Source organism: Dermacentor silvarum, chromosome 3 (genome assembly GCF_013339745.2).
Source record: "Dermacentor silvarum isolate Dsil-2018 chromosome 3, BIME_Dsil_1.4, whole genome shotgun sequence".
Taxonomy (NCBI): Eukaryota; Metazoa; Arthropoda; class Arachnida; order Ixodida; family Ixodidae; genus Dermacentor; species Dermacentor silvarum.
This window is the reverse complement of record NC_051156.1, coordinates 4879581-4900542: the sequence shown is the minus strand read 5'-3', so window position 1 is coordinate 4900542 and position 20962 is coordinate 4879581. Positions and strand designations below refer to the sequence as shown.

At 49.5% G+C, this 20962-nt stretch overlaps 1 protein-coding gene across 1 annotated transcript in view; it reads left to right on the top strand.

Moving 5' to 3' along the window:
* The window catches only part of LOC119445287 (lysosomal protective protein-like), a 72655-nt gene that overhangs the window by 15665 nt on the left and 36028 nt on the right, over positions 1-20962 (top strand). The window contains exons 3-4 of the mRNA XM_037709601.2: positions 14507-14669; positions 15988-16233. Coding sequence (XP_037565529.1) covers positions 14507-14669; positions 15988-16233 — 409 coding nt within the window. The remainder of the gene's footprint in view (positions 1-14506; positions 14670-15987; positions 16234-20962) is intronic.

Genomic DNA, 20962 nt, shown 5'->3' with positions numbered 1-20962 from the left:
GAAACGGTGGTGTTGATGAGAAGCGCTTCCCGTGGGCAGCGCGTGCGAAGGGACACACCTGTAGCGCTGCACTGCCGATCCGGGCAGCATTGCATGTGTAGCGTGCGTTGGAAAATGTGACCCGGCTATTACTAACTGAATGAACAAGCGTGGTGTGAGCGCGCACAAACAAACACGAATAGATCACACTGAATGACTGCAGACAACGACTGTCAAAACGCTGGCAGCAAGCATACGCCGCTGCGGGCGAAGGTACGTGCGGTCTATCGCTTCAACGGAAACTGAGCGGCGAATGCACGGCGCATAAAGGTCAGAGCCGTGTGGAGATAAGGGACGGTGCGGACGAGCGACGAGCGCGGTTGTTGGCGGAGTAGAAGTGCGCCCCCCCCCCCCCCCCCCGCTCTTTCCGGCGCTGGCTTCCAGCTTCCTTGCGTGCGCGTCGGAGATTGAGTGCGTTCGCTCTCCGTGATAGCGCGCGTCCCCGCACGCTTCCGCTAGGGCATACGGCGCGCGGCGAAGATTTTATCTATAGGGAACCTCACGGCGACGGCGACGACGACGGCAGAAATTCGGTTGAAGTGTCCATATAATTGCTATCGCAATAATAATATAGTCCGCGGGTAGCATACGCTGTTGTGAACATCTCAGCCAAGTGCTGCTGTCGTACGCAGTCCGCGGAGCTCGCAAGCGGAACCACCGCGAAGTCACCTTTCTCTCAAACGCTCTCGCTTCAAAAGACCCCATGATCCTCGCTCTTTTCTGTGTGTTTTATTGCGTAGTAAAGCACACTCAAATACACGGCTACTATTGGTCGCTGCGGTCGGCTACACCGCGGCCGCCGCGAGGTGCCGCCACGAGTCCAGTAGTTAAGCGCACTGCGGCTCGCTGAGGACAACCGCGTTTGGCTTAGTTTAGCGCTTAGTAGGCACCAAAATCGGAAGTCCAAAATGAAATTTGAACTACGCGACACGGTGACGTTTATGAGGCGGAGCGTTGTGGCCCCACCCCACTCTGCTGTAGCCTTCGCAGTGCAAGGTATTGAAGGAGGAAGGGGAGCACAACGGAGATCGTCTTTGATTGCCAATAACTCAGCTTCTGCTGAACGCATTCTAGTACTTCTTGCGGCAAAGTACTTCTGAAATAGTCTATTTTAACTTCAAGTGTGTTTCTTGACTTCAATGAAAAGTGGTTCAGGGCCCCTTTAAAGTAACCGCGTGAGAGACGAGGTATGAATTTGCGCGCGATCCATCGTGGGACGCGTCGCCGGGCACAGGCATTCTGTTCTGCAGAGAGCACAGAAGTTCCGAAAATGGAGGAACATTTAGTTGTAAGGCCATCCGGGAAAACATGCGTTGCCTGCTGCATATTCTTTGTGCATGTATTCCAGAGCAGTCTGATGGGCCGCTGCTTGGGGCATTTTTCTTTTTCACTGATTCGAGGGATATATGGCACGATTTCCAGTGGTGACAGTGTTCAGGGCGGTATATTTCGTGGCATAATCGGCGGCATCTGATCCGGAATCGACTTAGATATGCTTCTGACGGCCTGTCCAAAGCTAGACGTAGCACTAGTTCTAGAAATAACCTTTCACATATTGCCTCCCACAAGCAGGAGAAAACTTGAGGTGGCACGAAACTATGTTCGAGTAGATCTTGGCCTTACAAATGGGTCGTCCCGTAAAGGAGCACAAGCAGAAGCTCGATGCCTGCCTCTTGACGTGCTGTCTTCGCAGGAGACACTTCGGACTCATCTCAGACACGTAAACTTTGAGCATAAAGAAAGACCTGTAGCGATATGTGTATGCATATGTATGGACAGTGTATGCACACTGTATATGCAAGGCCACCTGCGGTGCACGTTGCATACGTAGCCGCGCAGGTATACGGGGTGATCATGTTTAAGTCTTCCGGAATTTGTGAAAATCGCCTGTTGCAGATGACATAATTCTAGCCCTTGAGCTGGATTACTCGGAGAGGCGGAAATTACTTCCACGAAAAATCGAAACACATATTCCGTTTATTAAAAAATAACGAATCCGCTTCCTAATTACTTATTTTAGGCGCATATTGCAATTAATGAATTGTAGCCGGTGAGTTTGCGAGGCGTATCCACTTGGAATGAATTTCCAGAATGACACTAGCTTGGAAATATGCGCCATCAAACTTGCCATGAAAATGCACGGTTGTTCCACTTTTTTTACCAAAACGCTTTTTTATGTATTGGAGCACCGGAGTAACTTGAACGCCCATGTATTTCCCCCCACACTTTGGGAAATAATATGAGAAACTTGGGTACAACTAATGTCCTTCTTGAGAAGAATGGTGAGAGGACGAGCGATGTCGACAAAGTTCTTGAAGCGTCGAAAGTATGAACACAGCCCCAGCAAACTTGGGACATAAGTGGACGAACGAGGAGGTGGGAATTCGCTGACAGTGCGTATCTTGTCAGGGTCAGGCTGTATACCGGTAGCGTCGACCAAGCGTCTGAGTACTCGCGTTTAAGGACAGCCGAACTGGCATTTGGCAGAATTGAGCCGTAGGCCGGCCCGTCGAAAGACATCAAAAATAGCCGAGAGCCGGTGGAGGTGGCTCTCGAACGTAGGGGAAAAAACCGTTACTTCCTCAAGGTAACAGAGGCATGTGGGCCATTTAAAACCACGTAGAAGAGAGTCCATCATCTACGCAGAACCTCCTGGTATTGTAGTTCTTTTTGACCAGGACGACGGGTGATGCCCACGGAACGCAGGAGGACTCGCCGATGTTTTTTGAGATCATTTTATCCATATCTATTGCATCACCTGGCGTTTAGTTGTTGACAGGCGATAAGGCCATCTTTAGATAAAAGGAGCATTGTCGGTGTGGATCGAATGGATGACGACGTTGGTTCGATCTAGCGGACCACTGCCGATATCAAATAGGTCATGGTAGGACACCAAGACGCAGCGCACAGCATCGGCGTAGGCAGGACGCAGGTCGGTAGTTATCATTTTCGCGAACTGGTCTTGACAAGAGCTGGCTGGTGCCAAAGATTCAACAGAATCATACGGTAAATCAGGTTTCAGGAACGCTGACACCGCGCAGTCATTCAATGGGTACAGGACGGTGACTGTCACACATTGAGCAAGAACCTACGGAGACGAGCCAAAGTTCAGGAGGGGCAGCCTCGCACGATTGCTGGTAACCGTGGCAAAATCGCTGGGAAGTACTATTTGTCGTGTCGGGATGACGTGGTATAGCGGGGATACTACGTGCTGGTCCTCGCGAAGACATGGAAAAGGACACGTTGGGACGTAGGTTCCAGCATCAGGTTGCAGCCGGACAAATTAGACGCACCGAAAGTCGGGACTGGTCTGTAGCAGTCTCGGCAGAGTACTCAGGCAGCTCGAGGCGGAGAACACCGGTTGAACACTCAATTAGTGCAGAATGGACTGTCAAGAAGTCTATTCCAAGAATCACTTTGTGATGACACACGGCGCGTACAGTTAATAGAAGAGATTTTGGGCGACCGGCAATTGTAACGCGGGAGGTACATATTCCCATCACGGTTGAGGCGCTGCCGTCTGCTACCAAGACGGCAGGTGACTTGGCAGGTGTGAGAACTTTTCGGAGGCGGCTGCGAAGATCTGAGCGCATTACTGGCACTTGAGCTTCGGTGTCTATCCCGCATATCCACCAAATGTTACGGGCAAGAATATTTACAGGGGATATATATACAGGGTGAATGAGTAGCTCTATAACAGTATTTCTACAGCAGTTACAACTGCTCCGCGGCTGTATCTGCGAAATATTTTATGTACCTCTCAGGGGTGGCGTCTTAATTATGTTTCATTTTAACTCCACGTTCTAAATCTTTGCTTTGTTAAGGGCACCCTTCTAAAAATTTCTATTCTTTTTATTTTCTTGACCGTCAGCGTATAGTAACACTCTATCAATAACTGAAATGCTTCAGGTGCCTGCTTGCTTCTTTGACGCATAATTATTTGTCATTTCACCCCACATTCTCCCCCCCCCCCCCTTGTGACGCCACTGCGCCAATGATTTGCTATTTCGCGCACCATTTTATACCAGGCACATTTTCGATGTCACTTAGTTCACTTAGTTATTTTATGGCAGAAACAAGTTGTAGCTGATTTTTGTGCTGCCGTCACCTGCAAGAGATCCGAGCATCTAGAATGGGGACAGACAGACAGACAGACGGAGAACTTTATTTAGGTCCTTAGGAGAGCTACCGCTCAAGGCGGTAGAGCAGCGGGCCGCTCCCACGTCGGGACGGGTAGGCCGAGCCTCACCGCCGCGTCGCGGGCCCTCTGGACGGCCCTGAGTTGATGTGGAAGTTCTGAGCTCTTGAGCATGGAGCTCCATTCCTCTTCGGTTGTGCGTTGAGGACCCTGTAATTAGGGGCACTGCCAGAGCATGTGGTCTAACGTACAAGCGGCGCCACAATCCGGGCATGCTGGATCAAGGGCTTCGATGAACTGGCTGTGGGTATAAAGACTAGGATATGACCTGGTATGAAGCATCCGGAGGGTAGATGCCTGTGCTCTAGAGAGCTTCGCGTGAGGAAGGGGGAAGACCCTCCTGCCAACTGATAATGCTTGATGATTTCATTAAAAGTGAGGAGAACGTCCCTAAAGACTGCTTGATTGGAGTGTTGTTGTTGATTGGACCACCAGGTTGCCCAGCGCGGTAAGTCAGTTCGCGCGCTCGGGCGTGGGCGATCTCGTTCAAGTTGGCCATGGAGGCCAGATGTGATCCAAGGTGAGCCGGAAACCAGATGATTCTATGAGGAGAAATATCCCTATGACCTAAAATGCGAGTTGCTTCAGCTGATACCGATCTGGACGCAAAGGCCCTGACCGCCGCTCGTGAGTCTGTGTAGATCTGTTGCTTAGAATCATCAAGAAGAGCGAGGGCGATAGCTACCTGCTCAGCCTTGGCGGGAGTGGCGTTCCTGATAGAAGCAGAGTAGAGAACAGAACCTGTATGATCAACCGTGACGACCGAGAAGTTGGCCGATAGGCCGTACTGCGCCTGCGTCTACGAAGCATGCAGAATGTGGGTTTGCACGAACGTCTTTGAGCAGGGCTTCTCCCCTGGCCCTCCGTCTCCCCGCATTGTGCTGCGGGTGCACGTTGGGGGAAAAGGAGAGACTGTAATGTAAGCCCTTTGCTCCTTAGTGAGATTATGTTTGTGTTCCTCTTCTAGAGCTGGATTACATCCTAGGACGGTTAGGATGCTCCTGCCCGAGGCCGAGGAGGAGAGCCTGGCCATCTGAGCCGTATGCTGTGCCTCGATTATCTCTTCCAAAGTGTTGTGAATACCCAGTTGCATGAGGCGTTCCGTGCTAGTGCTCGAAGGGAGTCCTAGCACTCTCTCGATGCTCTTGCGGATCAGGAAATTGAGCTTAGTCTTTTCATGACCCTGCCAGCAGTGCATTGCAGCAACGTAGGTAATGTTGCTCATTAAATAAGCGTGGAACAACCTTAGTAAATTGTCCTCCCTGAGGCCACCTCGAGAGTTGGAGACTCTAGTAATAAGCCGAACCATGTTTTCCGTTTTAGCTGTAAGCTTGTTTATGGTATGCCCATTAGTGCCATTAGCCTCTATAAGCATGCCAAGAACTCTGATGACCTCTACCCTAGGGATGAGATGACCAGAGCTGGTGCGAAGCTTTACATTCACGTCCGAAAGGGGGACCCATCCCTTAGGTTTGACACCCCTTCTCTTGGGTCTATACAGCAAAAGTTCCGACTTACTCGGAGAGAGTCGGAGTCCGGTTCCTCTAAGGAAAGCCTCGGTGTAATCCACAACCTGTTGGAGTACCTCCTCTACTCTGCCCTCGCTGCCGCCTGTACACCAGACAGTGATATCGTCGGCGTAAAGGGTATGACTTATGCCCTCGACTTGAGAGAGCCTCTTGGAGAGCCCACAGAGAGCATTGTTGAATAAAAGTGGTGAGACCACCAAACCTTGTGGCGTACCTTTGGAGCCAAGAATGAGTGGTTCTGATTTGAGATCTCCTATCTTAATCGTGGCCCTTCTGCTTTTGAGGAAGGAGCTGATGAATGCATGGAATCTATGCCCCAAGCCAAGACTAGAGACAGATTTGAGAATATGTGTGTGCGAGAGATTGTCAAAGGCTTTCTCCAGGTCAAGGCCCAGGATTGCCCTGACATCTCTCGTCTGCACGTCGATAATCTGATGTTTGATCAACATCATGGTGTCCTGGGTCGAGAGTGCCGGCCGGAAGCCAATCATGTTGTACGGAAAGAGACCATGCTCTTCAATGTGGTTAGAAATGCGCTTGTTAATGACGTGTTCGGCCACCTTGCCTATACAGGATGTAAGCGATATGGGCCTGAGATTAAGGAGACCGAGGGGGCGTCCCGGTTTCGGGATAAGAATGACTGACGCCAGTTTCCACGATTCTGGGACGGCTCCCTCTTCCCACACCCTCTTAATCTCGTCCGTGAGCGTTTGTATGGAAGCATCGTCCAGATTACGAAGGAGCCTATTAGAAATCCCGTCCGGGCCCGGGGCCGATCGCCCATTCAGTCCCATGAGGGCCTCCCTCACTTCAGCCGTGCTGAAAGGTTCGTCTAGAGATTCCGCGTGCGAACCCCCGTAAGGAGGATAGTCGGCACCGCCCGAGAGATCAACCGGCAGATATGTTTGGGGAGAAAAAAAAATAACTGCCAATCCATTCCTCTGAATGGTGGTGAAGGCGACGGAGAGGGAGGGAGGTGCGTTCTGCTCCGTTGGCTGCTTCTCACAGCGCGGCCGCGCGTGTGCTGTATCTTGAAAGCGATCTGTGACGTGAGCGAAGTGCGCGCCCGCGCGGGCCTCGATCATGTTCAAGGCGATCTGCGATGGGGACAAAGTGCACACGCCAACTGCCGGTATCTTCGTATGCGCTGTGCTTTCGACGTTCGCGTTGAAGCGAGACGAGAGACAGCGCGAAGGTCAATTTGCCCGCTGTTGCTGGCACGCTTTCTCACTCCGGCGTTTTCACAGCGAGTTTCCGCGGTCATCGAGCAAGATGCGTTCATGTTTATCTGTGCGGGCGTGACACGGTGCTTGTCTATTTAGTTAGTAAGCGAATGTTTCCTTGCTTCGTATAGCTTTCCACTAATTTGCTATCGCAATCAATGCTTCCCCTTTCGGGGAAGCGGGGAAGTATTGATTGCGATTGCGACGGCGACAGAAGCATTGCTTCTGTCGCCATCGGCGACTCGGATGCATATTCGAAAAAGCGCTTCTCTAGTTGTGATGCGTTTTGACGCTGGCGCGACGCTTCTGTTCACTGCAAGCTTTCGCGTACCAGCTTGCGCGCCGTCTCACCTCGTAATCCTCCCGCCCCCCTCAACCCTTCTGCAATACTGTGCCCCCTGTCTAGACAACGGACGCCTTTGCCTGAAACTCTGTCGATAAAGGTGTGCCAGTCAGCGCAGCATACTGTACTTGTTCAGCACAGTTCATCGCCGCACAGTCGGCGATGAACTGTGCACCCTCTCCCTCCATACAGAGAGAGAGAGAGGGAGAATAAACTTTTGAAAGCATTGGTTCTGCAAGCCAGCCGAAGAAGGAGAGCCAAAGTAACTGCGGTGACGGCTGCGCCTCCTCGAGCCTTGACGCGACGATTCGCGCCGAAGAAAACCCACGTTTGCTCTGTTCTAGGGAGCTGTGATGAGAATAATGATGTAGTGATGTTAGATTCTGATGAAAATGTAATGAGGTTTGGGCCCAGGACCACTCACCAAGGAACGCTATCGACCACTCGAGTGCACACAAACACAGAATATATATTAACAGCGCAAAGACGTACAGACTTCACGATGCACATGTAATTAAGTTATGCTAACGCATGCAGTCCCGAAGCTGCTACTATAGAGTGTCCTGTCATATAGCATAAAGTCTCTCGCCGTGCGTTCCCTTTGCGGGAAGTCCGTTGACGCGTAGAGGCCGATGTCGGTCCCGAAGGGTCGGCTGACGGCTCGACGACGTCACCATGGGCATACCGACGGTATCATGGGATCTGCAGCTGCAGCAGCGACGGTAGCAGACACAGCCATGGTAGCTGTGCAACAGCTCTCGCTACTGCTCTCGTCTCCGGCAGCAGGCTGGTCGTGGCAGTGGCCCGGGAAAGCGACCACCTCGCCTGGCTCCCTGGACCGGTTGTCCAGCAGGAACACAGGCCCTTGAGGCTCCCTGGACCGGTTGCCTCGCTCGCCTGGCTCTCTGGACCGCGGTTGCCCCACTCACCTGGCTCCCTGGACCGGTTGCCCAGCAGGAACGCAGGTCACTGGCATCCGAGAACGAGTTGTCCCGTTCGCCTGGCTCTCTGGACCGGTTGCCCAGCAGGAACACAGGTCCTTTGCGTCCGAGGACGGCGTAGTGGGCGATCTGGGTTCTCTGGACCGGGCGTCCAGCGAGAACCGGCTGGCCTTCAACGCCGAGCAGCTCAGAACACTCGCACGCACCACGCGCCACGCGCCACACCACTTCGTCATCGCCCCCGCACGGCAAACGCGGCAACGTCTTTTTGTTTTTCGCGCGCTTGCGTCCGTATCATGACAACCCCCGGTTTTAAGAAAGTTGTTCACAACTTTTCTAATGGGGAAGAAGGCGGAAAACAAAGGCCAACGTGTTGCGCGGAGGTACACTTTGACAACGAGTTCACTACATATACAACTGTTTTAAAAGTAAAATCGGTAATTGTCTTCTTGTTCTTTAGCACTCCAAAGGTTAAATATTTTAACTCTATGGTAGTATACACTTGTTCGTTCAGCGATTTAGACACGGCTCAGGTAATCCGATCCGATGTTATGGTACCCTTTGTCATGTTCGGTGCTTGTAGAATGGGAGCATTGCCGAGCTTATTCTTGAAAATGCTGAACGCTTGCTCTTGAGCCGGTCCCCACGCCAGACTGTTGTTTGGTCCTTTCCGTGTGAGGTCTGTCAAAGGCTTGGTGATCTCTGTTATGGCAGAGACCTGCTGTACTTGTAAATGTTCGCGTTCCTCATATTTCTTGAGCATATTGATGTGGAATATTTTTCTTTTTCCACTCATGTTCAAAACATAGTCGACCTCATTCTTCCGTTCGGCGATTTCAAATGGACCTTTCCACTGCATTAGTAATTTGTTGGAATCAGTCGGCAGTAGAAGTAGTACTTTATCGCCAACGTTTCATTTGCGAGGACGGCTCTTCCGGTCAAAGTAGGTTTTCTGCTTTGCGCGTGCCTTCTCCAACTCGTCATGGGCGAGTTTGCATGTCTCCTCAAGGCGATTTCGAAGATCGACAAGATAGGTGTAGGTTGTACGAGTTTCGCCGTTGATATCTTCATTGGTCCACAGCTCCTTGAGCACTGTCAGTGGTCCTCGTACGTGTCGACCGTAAATCAACTGAAAAGGCGAGAAGCCCAGGCTTTCTTGCGGCACTTCTCTGTAGGCGAAAAGCAGTGGAGCAAGGTACCTGTCCCAGGATCGAGGTTTGTCCTGGCACATCCTCTTCAGCATGGACTTCAGGGTCCCGTTGAACGTCTTCACGAGCCCATTCGCCATGGCATGATAGAGAGTTGTTCGTAGAAATCTGATGGCAAGTAGACGGTCCACCTCTTCCATGAGTTCCGATGTGAAACTTGTTCCTTGGTCACTTACAATCTCTTTTGGCAAACCAATGCGAGAGAAAATCTCAATCATTCCCTCTGCCACATGCACAGCATCAATTGCAGGGAGAGCAATGGCATCCGCATATCGGGTGGCAAAATCTATGAGGGTGAGAATATAGCGGTTGCCACGGTCCGATTTCGGTGAAAAAGGACCGATTAAATCGACCGCAACGCGCTCAAAAGGTGTACGTATTATAGGCATGTTGCCCAGAGGCGCAACACCTATTTTGCCTTTTGGTGTTGTTTGCTGGCACTTATCGCAGGACTTGACAAAACGTTTCACGTCGCCATGCAGATCCGGTCAGTAAAAATCCGCCAAGACTCGATCTGTCGTGCGCCGAATGCCTTGATGTCCGGCCATAAGACCTTCGTGTGCGACTTCAAGTATAGGTCTTCTAAACATCTTCGGCATGACAAGCTGGTTAAATGTTCTGCCGGTAGCAAGACAGTACTGTCGGTAGAGAAGCCCACTTTTTTCAAGGAACGAGTAGCAGTGGCCTTTCGGTGACTTGCACTTTCTGTCGACTTTAGCAAACAGAGATTTCAACGTTTTGTCTTTCTGCTGTTCCTCTGCAAAGTGGTCTTTGGTAACGTCACACCACTTTATCTTTGGTGCGCACAATGGAGTCGTCTTATCCTCTTGTGGCTTGACCATGGCGGAAACATAGTGAGGGTGCTCCACAGGTATCGCTTGCACACTGGTGTTTAGCGACGCAGTGTCTCTTTGGTCGACTGAAGCGTGCTTCCAGTTAATATATGGCTCGTGAGGTCCTCTGACACCCGGTAGGTTTCCGAGCACACGATCATGAAGTGGCTTATTCATACATAAGGCTGTGACTTCTCCGGTAAAGTACGGTGTATTTACGTGGAGTTTTGCCTCTGGTAAATTAAATGCAGAGCCATCGATAAGCAGCACTCTGCTACTCTTTCCGGTCAAACGCTGATCGGGAACTAAGTCTCTTCGGATAATTGCAGTATTGCTGCCCGTATCACGAAGAACTCTAATTGTTCGACCGAGCACTTGCCCTTCAACTACTGGCATTCCTTCCACCAGAAAAATGGGTTTTCTTTGATCCGTTTTTTTATCGAAAGTGTCACGATTTTTCCCTTTCTTGTGTTTTCCAGTTGTGTGACACAACGAAAGATCATCGCGGTTCTCGTTGACCACGCAGGCTGAACTTTTCTCTTCATGCGCCTTCGTGCTCCAGCAGTCGTCGCTCTTGTGACCAACCTTCCCACAGACCTTGCACTTCGTCACTTCTTTAGCTGGGTTGCGACATTCATGAGCTTGATGCCCAAGGCGCTTGCAAAGCATACACCTTGGTGGTGGTTTTCTCGGAGCGTCGGTGGGATTCCTAGTGACGTCTTTTGCGTCCTCCGGAACCTTCCCGAGATTCGATAGGTGCTGAGCTTCAATGAACCGATCAGCCGCATCAGCTAGCTCTTGGAGTGACTTGCATTCTCGTTCTTTCAGGAATATAGTAAGCTTTGGATGGCTACACCGGATAAACTGTTCGGCGATCATGTGGTCTCGAAGGCTGTCGAACGTTCTGGACACGTTAGCCATGTCAATCCAGTGGTCGAAGTACCCTGAAAGCCTAGCAGCTAACTGTCTCCCGGTTTCTCCATCCTCTGCGCTTGCCTTGCGAAATTTCTCCTGGTAACCTTGCGCAGTGAATCGAAACCTCTGCAGCAAAGCTTTCTTTACTTTCTCATAGTCTAATGAATCAGCGGCAGTCATTCGGCCAATTACTGTTAGCGCTTCACCACTCAAACACATGCTCACAGCTAATGCCCACTTCTCTTGTGGCCAATCTTGTCCTGTTGCCACGCGCTCGAACCTTTGCAAGTACGCATGCAAATCATCGCGTCGCTCATCAAACAACGGAAGCAACTTTTGCGGGTTGAGAACAGAAGAGGCGGCACTCGGAAGAGACATCGAATCAGTGTTGATTCGTGCGGATTCACTTTGAGCTCCTTCTTGGAGCTTCAATTTGAGCTCAAGAATTTGTCGAGTTCTTTCGTCTGCTTCCTTACTTGCTTCTCTCTCCGCAGCTCGTTCCGCTCTTTGTTTTGCCTGTTCACTCTCAATCCAGGTACGCAATTCCACACCGGACAATCCTAGCCGTGATCCAATAGTGGCTAATCTTTCTGTATCCATCGTTTAGTTCTCTGCGAGCGTGCACTCGAGGGAGGATAACTTCCTTCGATGATTTTACGAGCGGTATCCTGGCAAGCTCGCCAGATTGTGATGAAATGATGATGTAGTGATGTTAGATTGTGATGAAAATGTAATGAGGTTTGGGCCCAGGACCACTCACCAAGGAACGCTATCGACCACTCGAGTGCACACAAACACAGAATATATATTAACAGCGCAAAGACGTACAGACTTCACGATGCACATGTAATTAAGTTATGCTAACGCATGCAGTCCCGAAGCTGCTACTATAGAGTGTCCTGTCATATAGTATAAAGTCTCTCGCCGTGCGTTCCCTTTGCGGGAAGTCCGTTGACGCGTAGAGGCCGATGTCGGTCCCGAAGGGTCGGCTGACGGCTGGACGACGTCACCATGGGCCTACCCACGGTATCATGGGATCTGCAGCTGCAGCAGCGACGGTAGCAGACACAGCCATGGTAGCTGTGCAACAGCTCTCGCTACTGCTCTCGTCTCCGGCAGCAGGCTGGTCGTGGCAGTGGCCCGGGAAAGCGACCACCTCGCCTGGCTCCCTGGACCGGTTGTCCAGCAGGAACACAGGCCCTTGAGGCTCCCTGGACCGGTTGCCTCGCTCACCTGGCTCTCTCGAACGGTTGCCCCGCTCGCCTGGCTCTCTGGACCGGTTGCCCAGCAGGAACGCAGGTCACTGGCATCCGAGAACGAGTTGTCCCGTTCGCCTGGCTCCCTGGACCGGTTGCCCAGCAGGAACACAGGTCCTTTGCGTCCGAGGACGGCGTAGTGGGCGATCTGGGTTCTCTGGACCGGGCGTCCAGCGAGAATCGGCTGGCCTTCAACGCCGAGCAGCTCAGAACACTCGCACGCACCACGCGCCACGCGCCACACCACTTCGTCATCGCCCCCGCACGGCAAACGCGGCAACGTCTTTTTGTTTTTCGCGCGCTTCCGTACATATCATGACAGGAGCTCTCTTATAGGGTGGGAGAAGGGGGGGGGGGGAGGAGGGAGGGGAGGTCCGGGTGGTGTTGGTGTTGGCGGCTAGAGAATCCCAACGGTTCATTTAGTAGTTCGCTCATACCGTGAATGCTAGACAATGCTTCGAAGTATCCCCATCGGCTTTCTGTGATACCATCCCCGCCCTGCTGTCCAGCCTTCTATTGCAAATAAAAAAAAACACTTCCATAACGCACTGCCATACTGGCTCCTGCGCACAGCGGCTCAAGCACGCATTAATTCCGCCAACATGGCACATTGGAAACAATTTGTTTATTATATAAATTAGCCATGAAGAAAACAAACAAGCAGCGCGCTGCAAGCTTTGGCTCCGAAACTATACATGCTGTAGTGGGAGTTTCATGTAATTTGATTCGGCACCTAAAAAGAAAGCATGAACGTCAGTACATGCAATGAGAGAAAGAGCTGGCAAGCCAGCCGAAGATAACGTCGGCCTTCATCGCTGGATGCAGCTGTGTGCCTGTTAATGAAGGCTGCTCTTGACGCCGCCATCATATAAGGTCTTCTTAAATTCTAATTTTGTCGGCATAAAAATACCCTACGTTATCATTTTAGCATTAACACATTTAAGCCTAAGCAATATTAAAACATCACAAGCCATTAAAGCATGCTGACCATGCAAATACTATAGGTAGCGGGAGAACTGCCCCTATGGGAATTTGTAGAGTGGGTGTACTGTACGAGATATGTCACCAAGCTACTTTCCCTCGACCTTGGTAACGTGTTTTGCGTATTTTTGCAGTTCTTAACGCATCTGATGTGTCACCAAGCTACTTTCCCTCGACCTTGGTAACGTGTTTTGCGTATTTTTGCAGTTCTTAACGCATCTGATGACACCAGCTTTATGGTGCGTTCATCGTTAACTCGATAGAACTATCAAGATGCCTTTCCTACGTTGATGAATTACAGGAATGGAATTGAACTGCCTGACCATTCCCGGAGTGGGAATGAGCCAAGTTTTTTCATTCCGAGGAATTGAAAGGAATGGAATTGCGGCAGGTTCTAATTCCCCGGAATGGAATCGGAATGGAATGGCGGCGCCCATTCCGCAACACTGGACGGAAGACGTCGCGTTGGCTCTCCGCCGTGCGTTTGCCCTCCATGAAAGCGCGCGTCTCTCGCAGGCTTTCACTTGCACATACAGCATACGCCGCGCGGCGACGATTTTATCGGCCTTCGACTTTATACAGAACCTCACGGTGATGGCGACGGTAGAAATCCGCTTGGAGTGTCCATATAATTGCTCTCGCAATAAAACACGTAGTGACTAGCAGGCGACGCGACGCGCTATCAGCACTCACGGCCAGGCTTAGAGGGGAGACGCGCTCGCCTCCCCCTCTAGCCCGGTCGTGCCGCCCTATGCGTCAACGTTCTTAGAACATTGCTATGCGTGGTTCAGCCAGTGTCCACCAGGCCGCGACAAACCAAATTACAGGGGCCACGTACGAGCACGTTTATATTTTAAGATTGTCGTACTGCGGTGGAGTCTCCCAATGTTGCTTGTTTGCCTAGTGCACACTCCCAGATTTTCTGGGTAAGCTGTACGCGCTAAACTTCACGTAAACACCCTGAGCCGGCATAAAGTATGATTAACATACTTTGCCAGTGAAAGGCGAAAATTGTGATTGGTTCTGGTGGCCACTTGCAGGTACATGGCTAGTCAGCGCTCGCCCGACACTGACCCCGTGGTTCTTTGGTTCAACGGCGGTCCCGGTGCCAGCTCGCTGATCGGCGCCCTGGCCGAGAACGGACCTTTCCGCGTTGTCAGAAAGGGCAAGTCGTTGATTGTGAACCCATACAGCTGGAACACTGTAAGTGATGCAACTTTCTTCGACTGAGCACAATCAGAGACGCCTTTCGTAAGCGCACTTCACGCAGTGTTTTACCCCTGTCTAAAGTTTACCCGCATTTACAAATGGACGTTAGGTCCTTAAAGGAACGCAGCGACAGTAACTCATTCCACAGTGCACTATAGGAAGCGTCGTGGCGTGAAAACGTCTCACGCACTTTTGAGAAGGGCTCGGTTCACGAAATCTATCGGGCGAAAACAAAAAGCAAATACTGTATTCTTGTGACCTGTTGAGCAAAGCATAAGCAGGGACAGCTGTTTTGAGAGAAATCAATTGGTCGACCACCCAGCGTATATAGTTTTCCCTTCATGGGACGCTCCCAATGTTTAACGTAATGGTACCCATCAAAGCAGGGTCACTTTCTTCACTACGAATTCTCTGGCCCTCCTGCAATTTTCACTACCTTCGATACCGATCGAGTACGAACGATGATATGCCACCATCTTTAAGATTGTACGCTGATTTAAGCATCCCTGAGCCTATAGCTTCGCACGCCGCAGTGGGGTGGCCTTGCAATAAAAATGCGACGTCAGAACCAAGGCGCTGGTGAAATTAGTAAATTTATCTGACGCAAGTCATAAATACATCACTTTTACGTAATACTTTAAATAGCACCGAGCTAAATTGTAAATAGTGTGTCTTACTGTGTATTTTACGTAAAAAAGCATGCGCTGAAATCAACAATTAAATGTGAAGAAAATTAAAATCAAACCAGCGCTTGTCTGTGTATTTTCTTCCTGTGTGCCTTGTCTTTTTGTTTGCGATAAATTTCCTCATCAGCAAACCAGCAAGTCTGAAAGATTACACTTGGGGCGGAGGACAAGCTTTCGTGCATAATTATTCTACAGCGCATGTCACATTGTTTCTTGTGTTTTTGCTCTTCTTTTCGCAAGAAAATATTGTTGCTTTTGTATACGTCATTCATCTATAAGAATGGTCAGCTGTTAAGTGGATCTGGAGCTACTACGGAAATAGCTTCGTGGCTCGATTGCGTGGCATACTTTATAGCAAAGTCGTTTCTCCACCCATTACTGCTGTTACGGAAAAGTTTTGCCCTAGAAACGATGGGCTTGAAGTAGCTGGCATTGCACAATTTTTGTGCTGAGGTTGTCAACAGCTCAAATAATAAATTGCGTAGGATACTTCATATTGATTGACAAGTTGGAGTCTGCCATCTACTGTATTCCCTATCCAGCGGTACATTAAGAGCACGGCAGTGCATAGAAACGGCCTTTCTTCGATGCTCACGCTAACTCTTCACTGGCTCCTGGTCATCCAGGTCGCCAACGTCTTGTACATCGAGGCTCCTGCTGGAGTTGGATTCTCGTACGACACCAGCGGCCAATATGTGACGAACGACGACCAGACCGCAGACGACAACTACCTGGCCGTGCAGGACTTTTTTCGGAAGTTCCCCACCTTGAAAGAGCGAGACCTTTACGTGACCGGCGAAAGCTACGGCGGTGTGTACGTGCCCACACTGGTGGAAAGGTTGCTCAGGCCGCCCAACGGGACACGCCTCAGGGTGAGCCAAAGCTCCAGGACATTCTCAGCGCTCAAATCGGCCGATCGCACAGGTACATTTATCGAGCACGCGTCGAGAATATCAGATATCCAGTACTAATCGTTTAGCAAAAACGAGCCAACAAAAGGCGGAGTGTCCTGGTAAGATCGTTATGAAGGTTACATACATTTAGTGCCATACGTACGTCCGTGTGTGAATACATACATACATACATACATACATACATACATACATACATACATACATACATACATACATACATACATACATACATACATACATACATACATACATACATACATACATACATACATACATACATACATACATACATACATACATACATACATACATACATACATACATACATACATACATACATACATACATACATACATACATACATACATACATACATACATACATACATACATACATACATACATACATACATACATACATACATACATACATACATACATACATACATACATACATACATACATACATACATACATACATACATACATACATACATACATACATACATACATACATACATACATACATACATACATACATACATACATTCTAACCCGGATATATCGAATCTGAAGGGTATCCCAAAAAGTTCGATATATAGGTAAATCGATATATAAAATAGCAGGCCCTGACAAGTTACTGCACGCAACTCGGGAAAAAAAAAGCCAGCACACTTTATTTACCTGCAGAAAAATTGCTGCATCAATTTTCACTTCATTTCGAAGTCCAAGTTGATTCTTTTCTTTACACTTGCAGCGGCCATGAACTTACGGAAAATTAACTCACGAATAAGCACTGAACCCACACGACGACGCCACAAATATCGGAAAGAAGGAATGTTGAATTTCGAGGTAGCACGTGGGCTAACAACACAACGCGATGGGGCTCGACTGACTGCACGCACGACGCACACGGCTCAACTGACTGCCCACTCTCTTCTCCACCTCCAGGTGCCAGAAGACCTCAAAGTGCACAAAGAAGTGCACTTTGAGGTCTTCGGCGTGGCGCCGCATTCGATATATCGAATGTGCTGGTGAACGGGCGTTCTATATAGACATGCACCAGCCCTATACATTTGCATGGGATTTTCAAGGGCATTTTGCAGCTATACAATATACACAATAATTCGTTATATGTGGGTTCGATATATCCGGGTTCCACTCCACATATTTTATTTGCTGAAACATGTTGGTAATAAGACTTTAACATCAGCTAAATGTTGCAAACAGTTCGAGTAGGCCCTTGCATGAATGATAAGTCATGCGTGGTGATGTAACAAGGACAGACAGCGCTACTCGAACTAGCAAAATATAAATTGGAAGTTACAGTAGTAGTTGCCGTTGGGCTAGTTTGGGCCAAATATTAATGATTTTAGTGCCAAAACCACGATTACAGAGAGTTTGCCGTTATAGCCTCCCCTCTCTTTGATCCTGTTTCCGGCGCGATCATGTATAATTTTTGTAAAGGAACAGCATAGAATTTTTAATGCATAATAATAATAACATGGTTGACTTGAAAAGAAAAGATCGCGTCGCTACGGACTTACAAAAATGAACCTTTTTGGCAGTCTGAAGGTATCAGCAAAAGAGGTGAGCACAAAAATACAGCCGCTAACGCTGCTGTGCTTTAAAACGATCCAGTATAAAAATAATGTGAGATAATTTAAAATAGCAGTATCGGCGATTACACGTTTTGAAAGCGCATGTGGATATTTTTACGAAAGCCTATTTTCATGTAATGCTGGGGATTGAAAATCTATGGCAGATATCAGTTGTTGATGGTAATGTATAACTTTTTCGCGTATATATATATATATATATATATATATATATATATATATATATAGGCATGTACAAGTGCAGTTATTTCACACAACACCGCCGTTAGCTGTGTGTGCCATGGCACGGCGTGACTAGACTCGCTGCGCGCGACAGCACGCGGCGAATCCTGGATGGCTGTGGATAAAGAAGGGGTACTTATGAACACGGCATTGAGAGCATCGCATAACAAATAAAAGTAACTAAAAGGAATACGAGAACATTACATGTATTTTAATTGATACTGTCTTGTGAAGCTGCGTTGGCTTCAAAAAAATTCAGATTATCAATTGCGAAGAATGCTTTTTTCATGCGAAGCTTGTATTGGTTCACAAGTTTCGGTAGCGTTGTAGTCACGTAAGAACTCACGTGTGGCGCATACCCACATTCCATATGTCGGTATGAGCCAGGGATAGGCGGATATGAGCCAGGGACAAGAAAAAAAAAGAGAGAGCAGGTGCGGGGAAAGCTGCACTGGCGTCAGATCACGTGACGCGCTCGACCAATCAGGGTCGTTTGGTGTGTCGCGGCAAGGAAAAGGGAAGCAAAGGGGATTGGTGAGCGCTCCGCCGGGCTTCCCTCGCCTCAGATCCGTTTCGGCCACCGGATGGGAAGGCCGCGCGTGGTGCGTTCCGCCGAGGCGCAGGCTGCGTTTGAGCAGCGGCGCTACGAACCCGCTTTGAAAAGTGCTCGTCGTCGACGTGATGATTCTAGCGTTATGGCTTCCGAAGCCCAGGCAAAACATCAGCGAAGAACCGCGGACCCTGAGTTGCGGGAGCGCGATGTCGAGGCCAAACATCAGCAAGAGCCGCCGACCCCGAGTTGCGGGAACGCAATGTTGATGCCAAACGTCAACGTCGTATTGCCCTCCAGGAACCCGACAACGGTTGTGCACGCCTCGGCAGCGCTAGCGCCAACTTCCCCGGTGCGACGACCAAGTTTCAATGCGAGTTTCTCAACCGGAACTTCGGAGCCAGTTGCAGCGCGTGTGACAGGTTGTGGTTAGAGCACAACGTGGTATTCGTCAGTGCAATTTCTTCCAAGGAACACCGAAGAAACGCACCACAAGCTTCGCTTACACCCATTTCCTCGACAGGGAAAGGGCTGCTGATTTTTTTAGATACTTAAGCGAAGTAGAAAGTTGGGATGTTGGAAAACTAGAAGAGATACTCGAATAAGAAATGAAACCAGATCGTATAAGGGTATTAGAGGAAAACTAGTTATAGCTAGTGTCCTATGCGGGCAACGGCAATAAAGCGAAAGAAAACGTTCATCTTGGGACCACAGGCAAAGGATGAGAATAATAATAGGAAGAAAAAGACGGAGAGTCACAGAGAGTCAGACGACATCCCATGGAGTTCAAAGAGTGAAACTGATTCACCAAGCCTGAAGCCTACTTCAGGAACCCAGAACACAGTGGTGCGTTTGCACAGCGGACCGGCGAAAACAGTCAAATAATTGAAAACAGACCCTATATACGAGAAGACTGCTGAACAACTGGAAGAGCGAAGATATGTGTCTGCATTGTAGCGACCCCATTTGCGTTGTGGTGAAACACCACCACAGGAGGACTGTCAACAGGTGCTGCGTACTCTCATCAAGGCCCTGCAATTACACATAGAGAAGATGCCGGCAAGTTGGATGAACGACAGGCTAGAAGTAGTCCTGGCTCTTCATTCGGTGATTCTAAGCTCTACCACCCTTTAACACACCTAGCAATTAAAAATTAAATTATGGGGTTTTACGTGCCAAAACCAGTTCTGATTATGAGGCACGCTGTAGTGGGGGACTCCGGAAATTTGGACCACCTGGGGTTCTTTAACGTGCACCTAAATCTAAGTACACGGGTGTTTTCGCATTTCGCCCCCATCGAAATGCGGCCGCCGTGGCCGGGATTCGATCCCGCGACCTCGTGCTCAGCAGCTCAACACCATAGCCACTGAGCAACCACGGCGGGTACACCTAGCAATACAGATCCGGTCAGGACACAATGTTCACCATCCCGTCTAAAGGTACCGCTTCTTATGCAATGGAACTGCGCGGGTCTTGTGTGTCATTTACCGGAACTGTTGCTCTTCTTACGCAACATGCCTGTGCCAATATTGGCCCAGTCCGAGGCTTCTCTTCCAAGTTCCAGATCCATTGCTGGTTATGTCGCACATGGAAATCAATGTATTCCGACATTTCCGAACCGAAGCGTCATACAGTATGTCAGACGTGAAATACCACATTACGTTCTACTAGTTCAAGACATTTGCAGCAGTGCTTTGGAGGCCACTGCTATGCAAGTGCGGTTGGGAAACCGAAGCCTCAGCGTCGTGTCCTATGTGAGCTCTCGCCAGAAGGTCTCGATGGGATAAACCATAAGAGACCTCTGCAGCCGCTGTCCGGCTCCAAGCATTATATGCGGGGACTTTAACGCACACAATACGCTCTCGGGTGAAAACGTGTTTGATGCTCGTGGGAAGCAAATTGATAATGCTTTAGACACTGAGGGGCTTTGTGTGGCGAATGACAGACAGCTAACGTTTTTCCGACCACCGGCCTCTTACAGTGTCATTGACTTGACATTGTACTCACCAGACATCCTCGCGTCTTCAACGACGAGTAAGGATAGAATTGGCAGCGACCATTTTCCTGTCTTCGTCAACATTACTGGATACAAAACCACCGGCCGAAGATCCTGGCCTGTGAGGCATTGGGATACTTACAGTGACGATAATGACACAATGATGTGGGGCTCCCGCACCGCGGGACGGCGCGCGCAAAGGTCGGCGCCATGAAAGACGACGAAGCGCATAGGCTGCACGCTCTTCTTCTGGCCCGCCATTAAAGAGAAGCGTCTATTTTTTCAAGCGATCTACGTTACA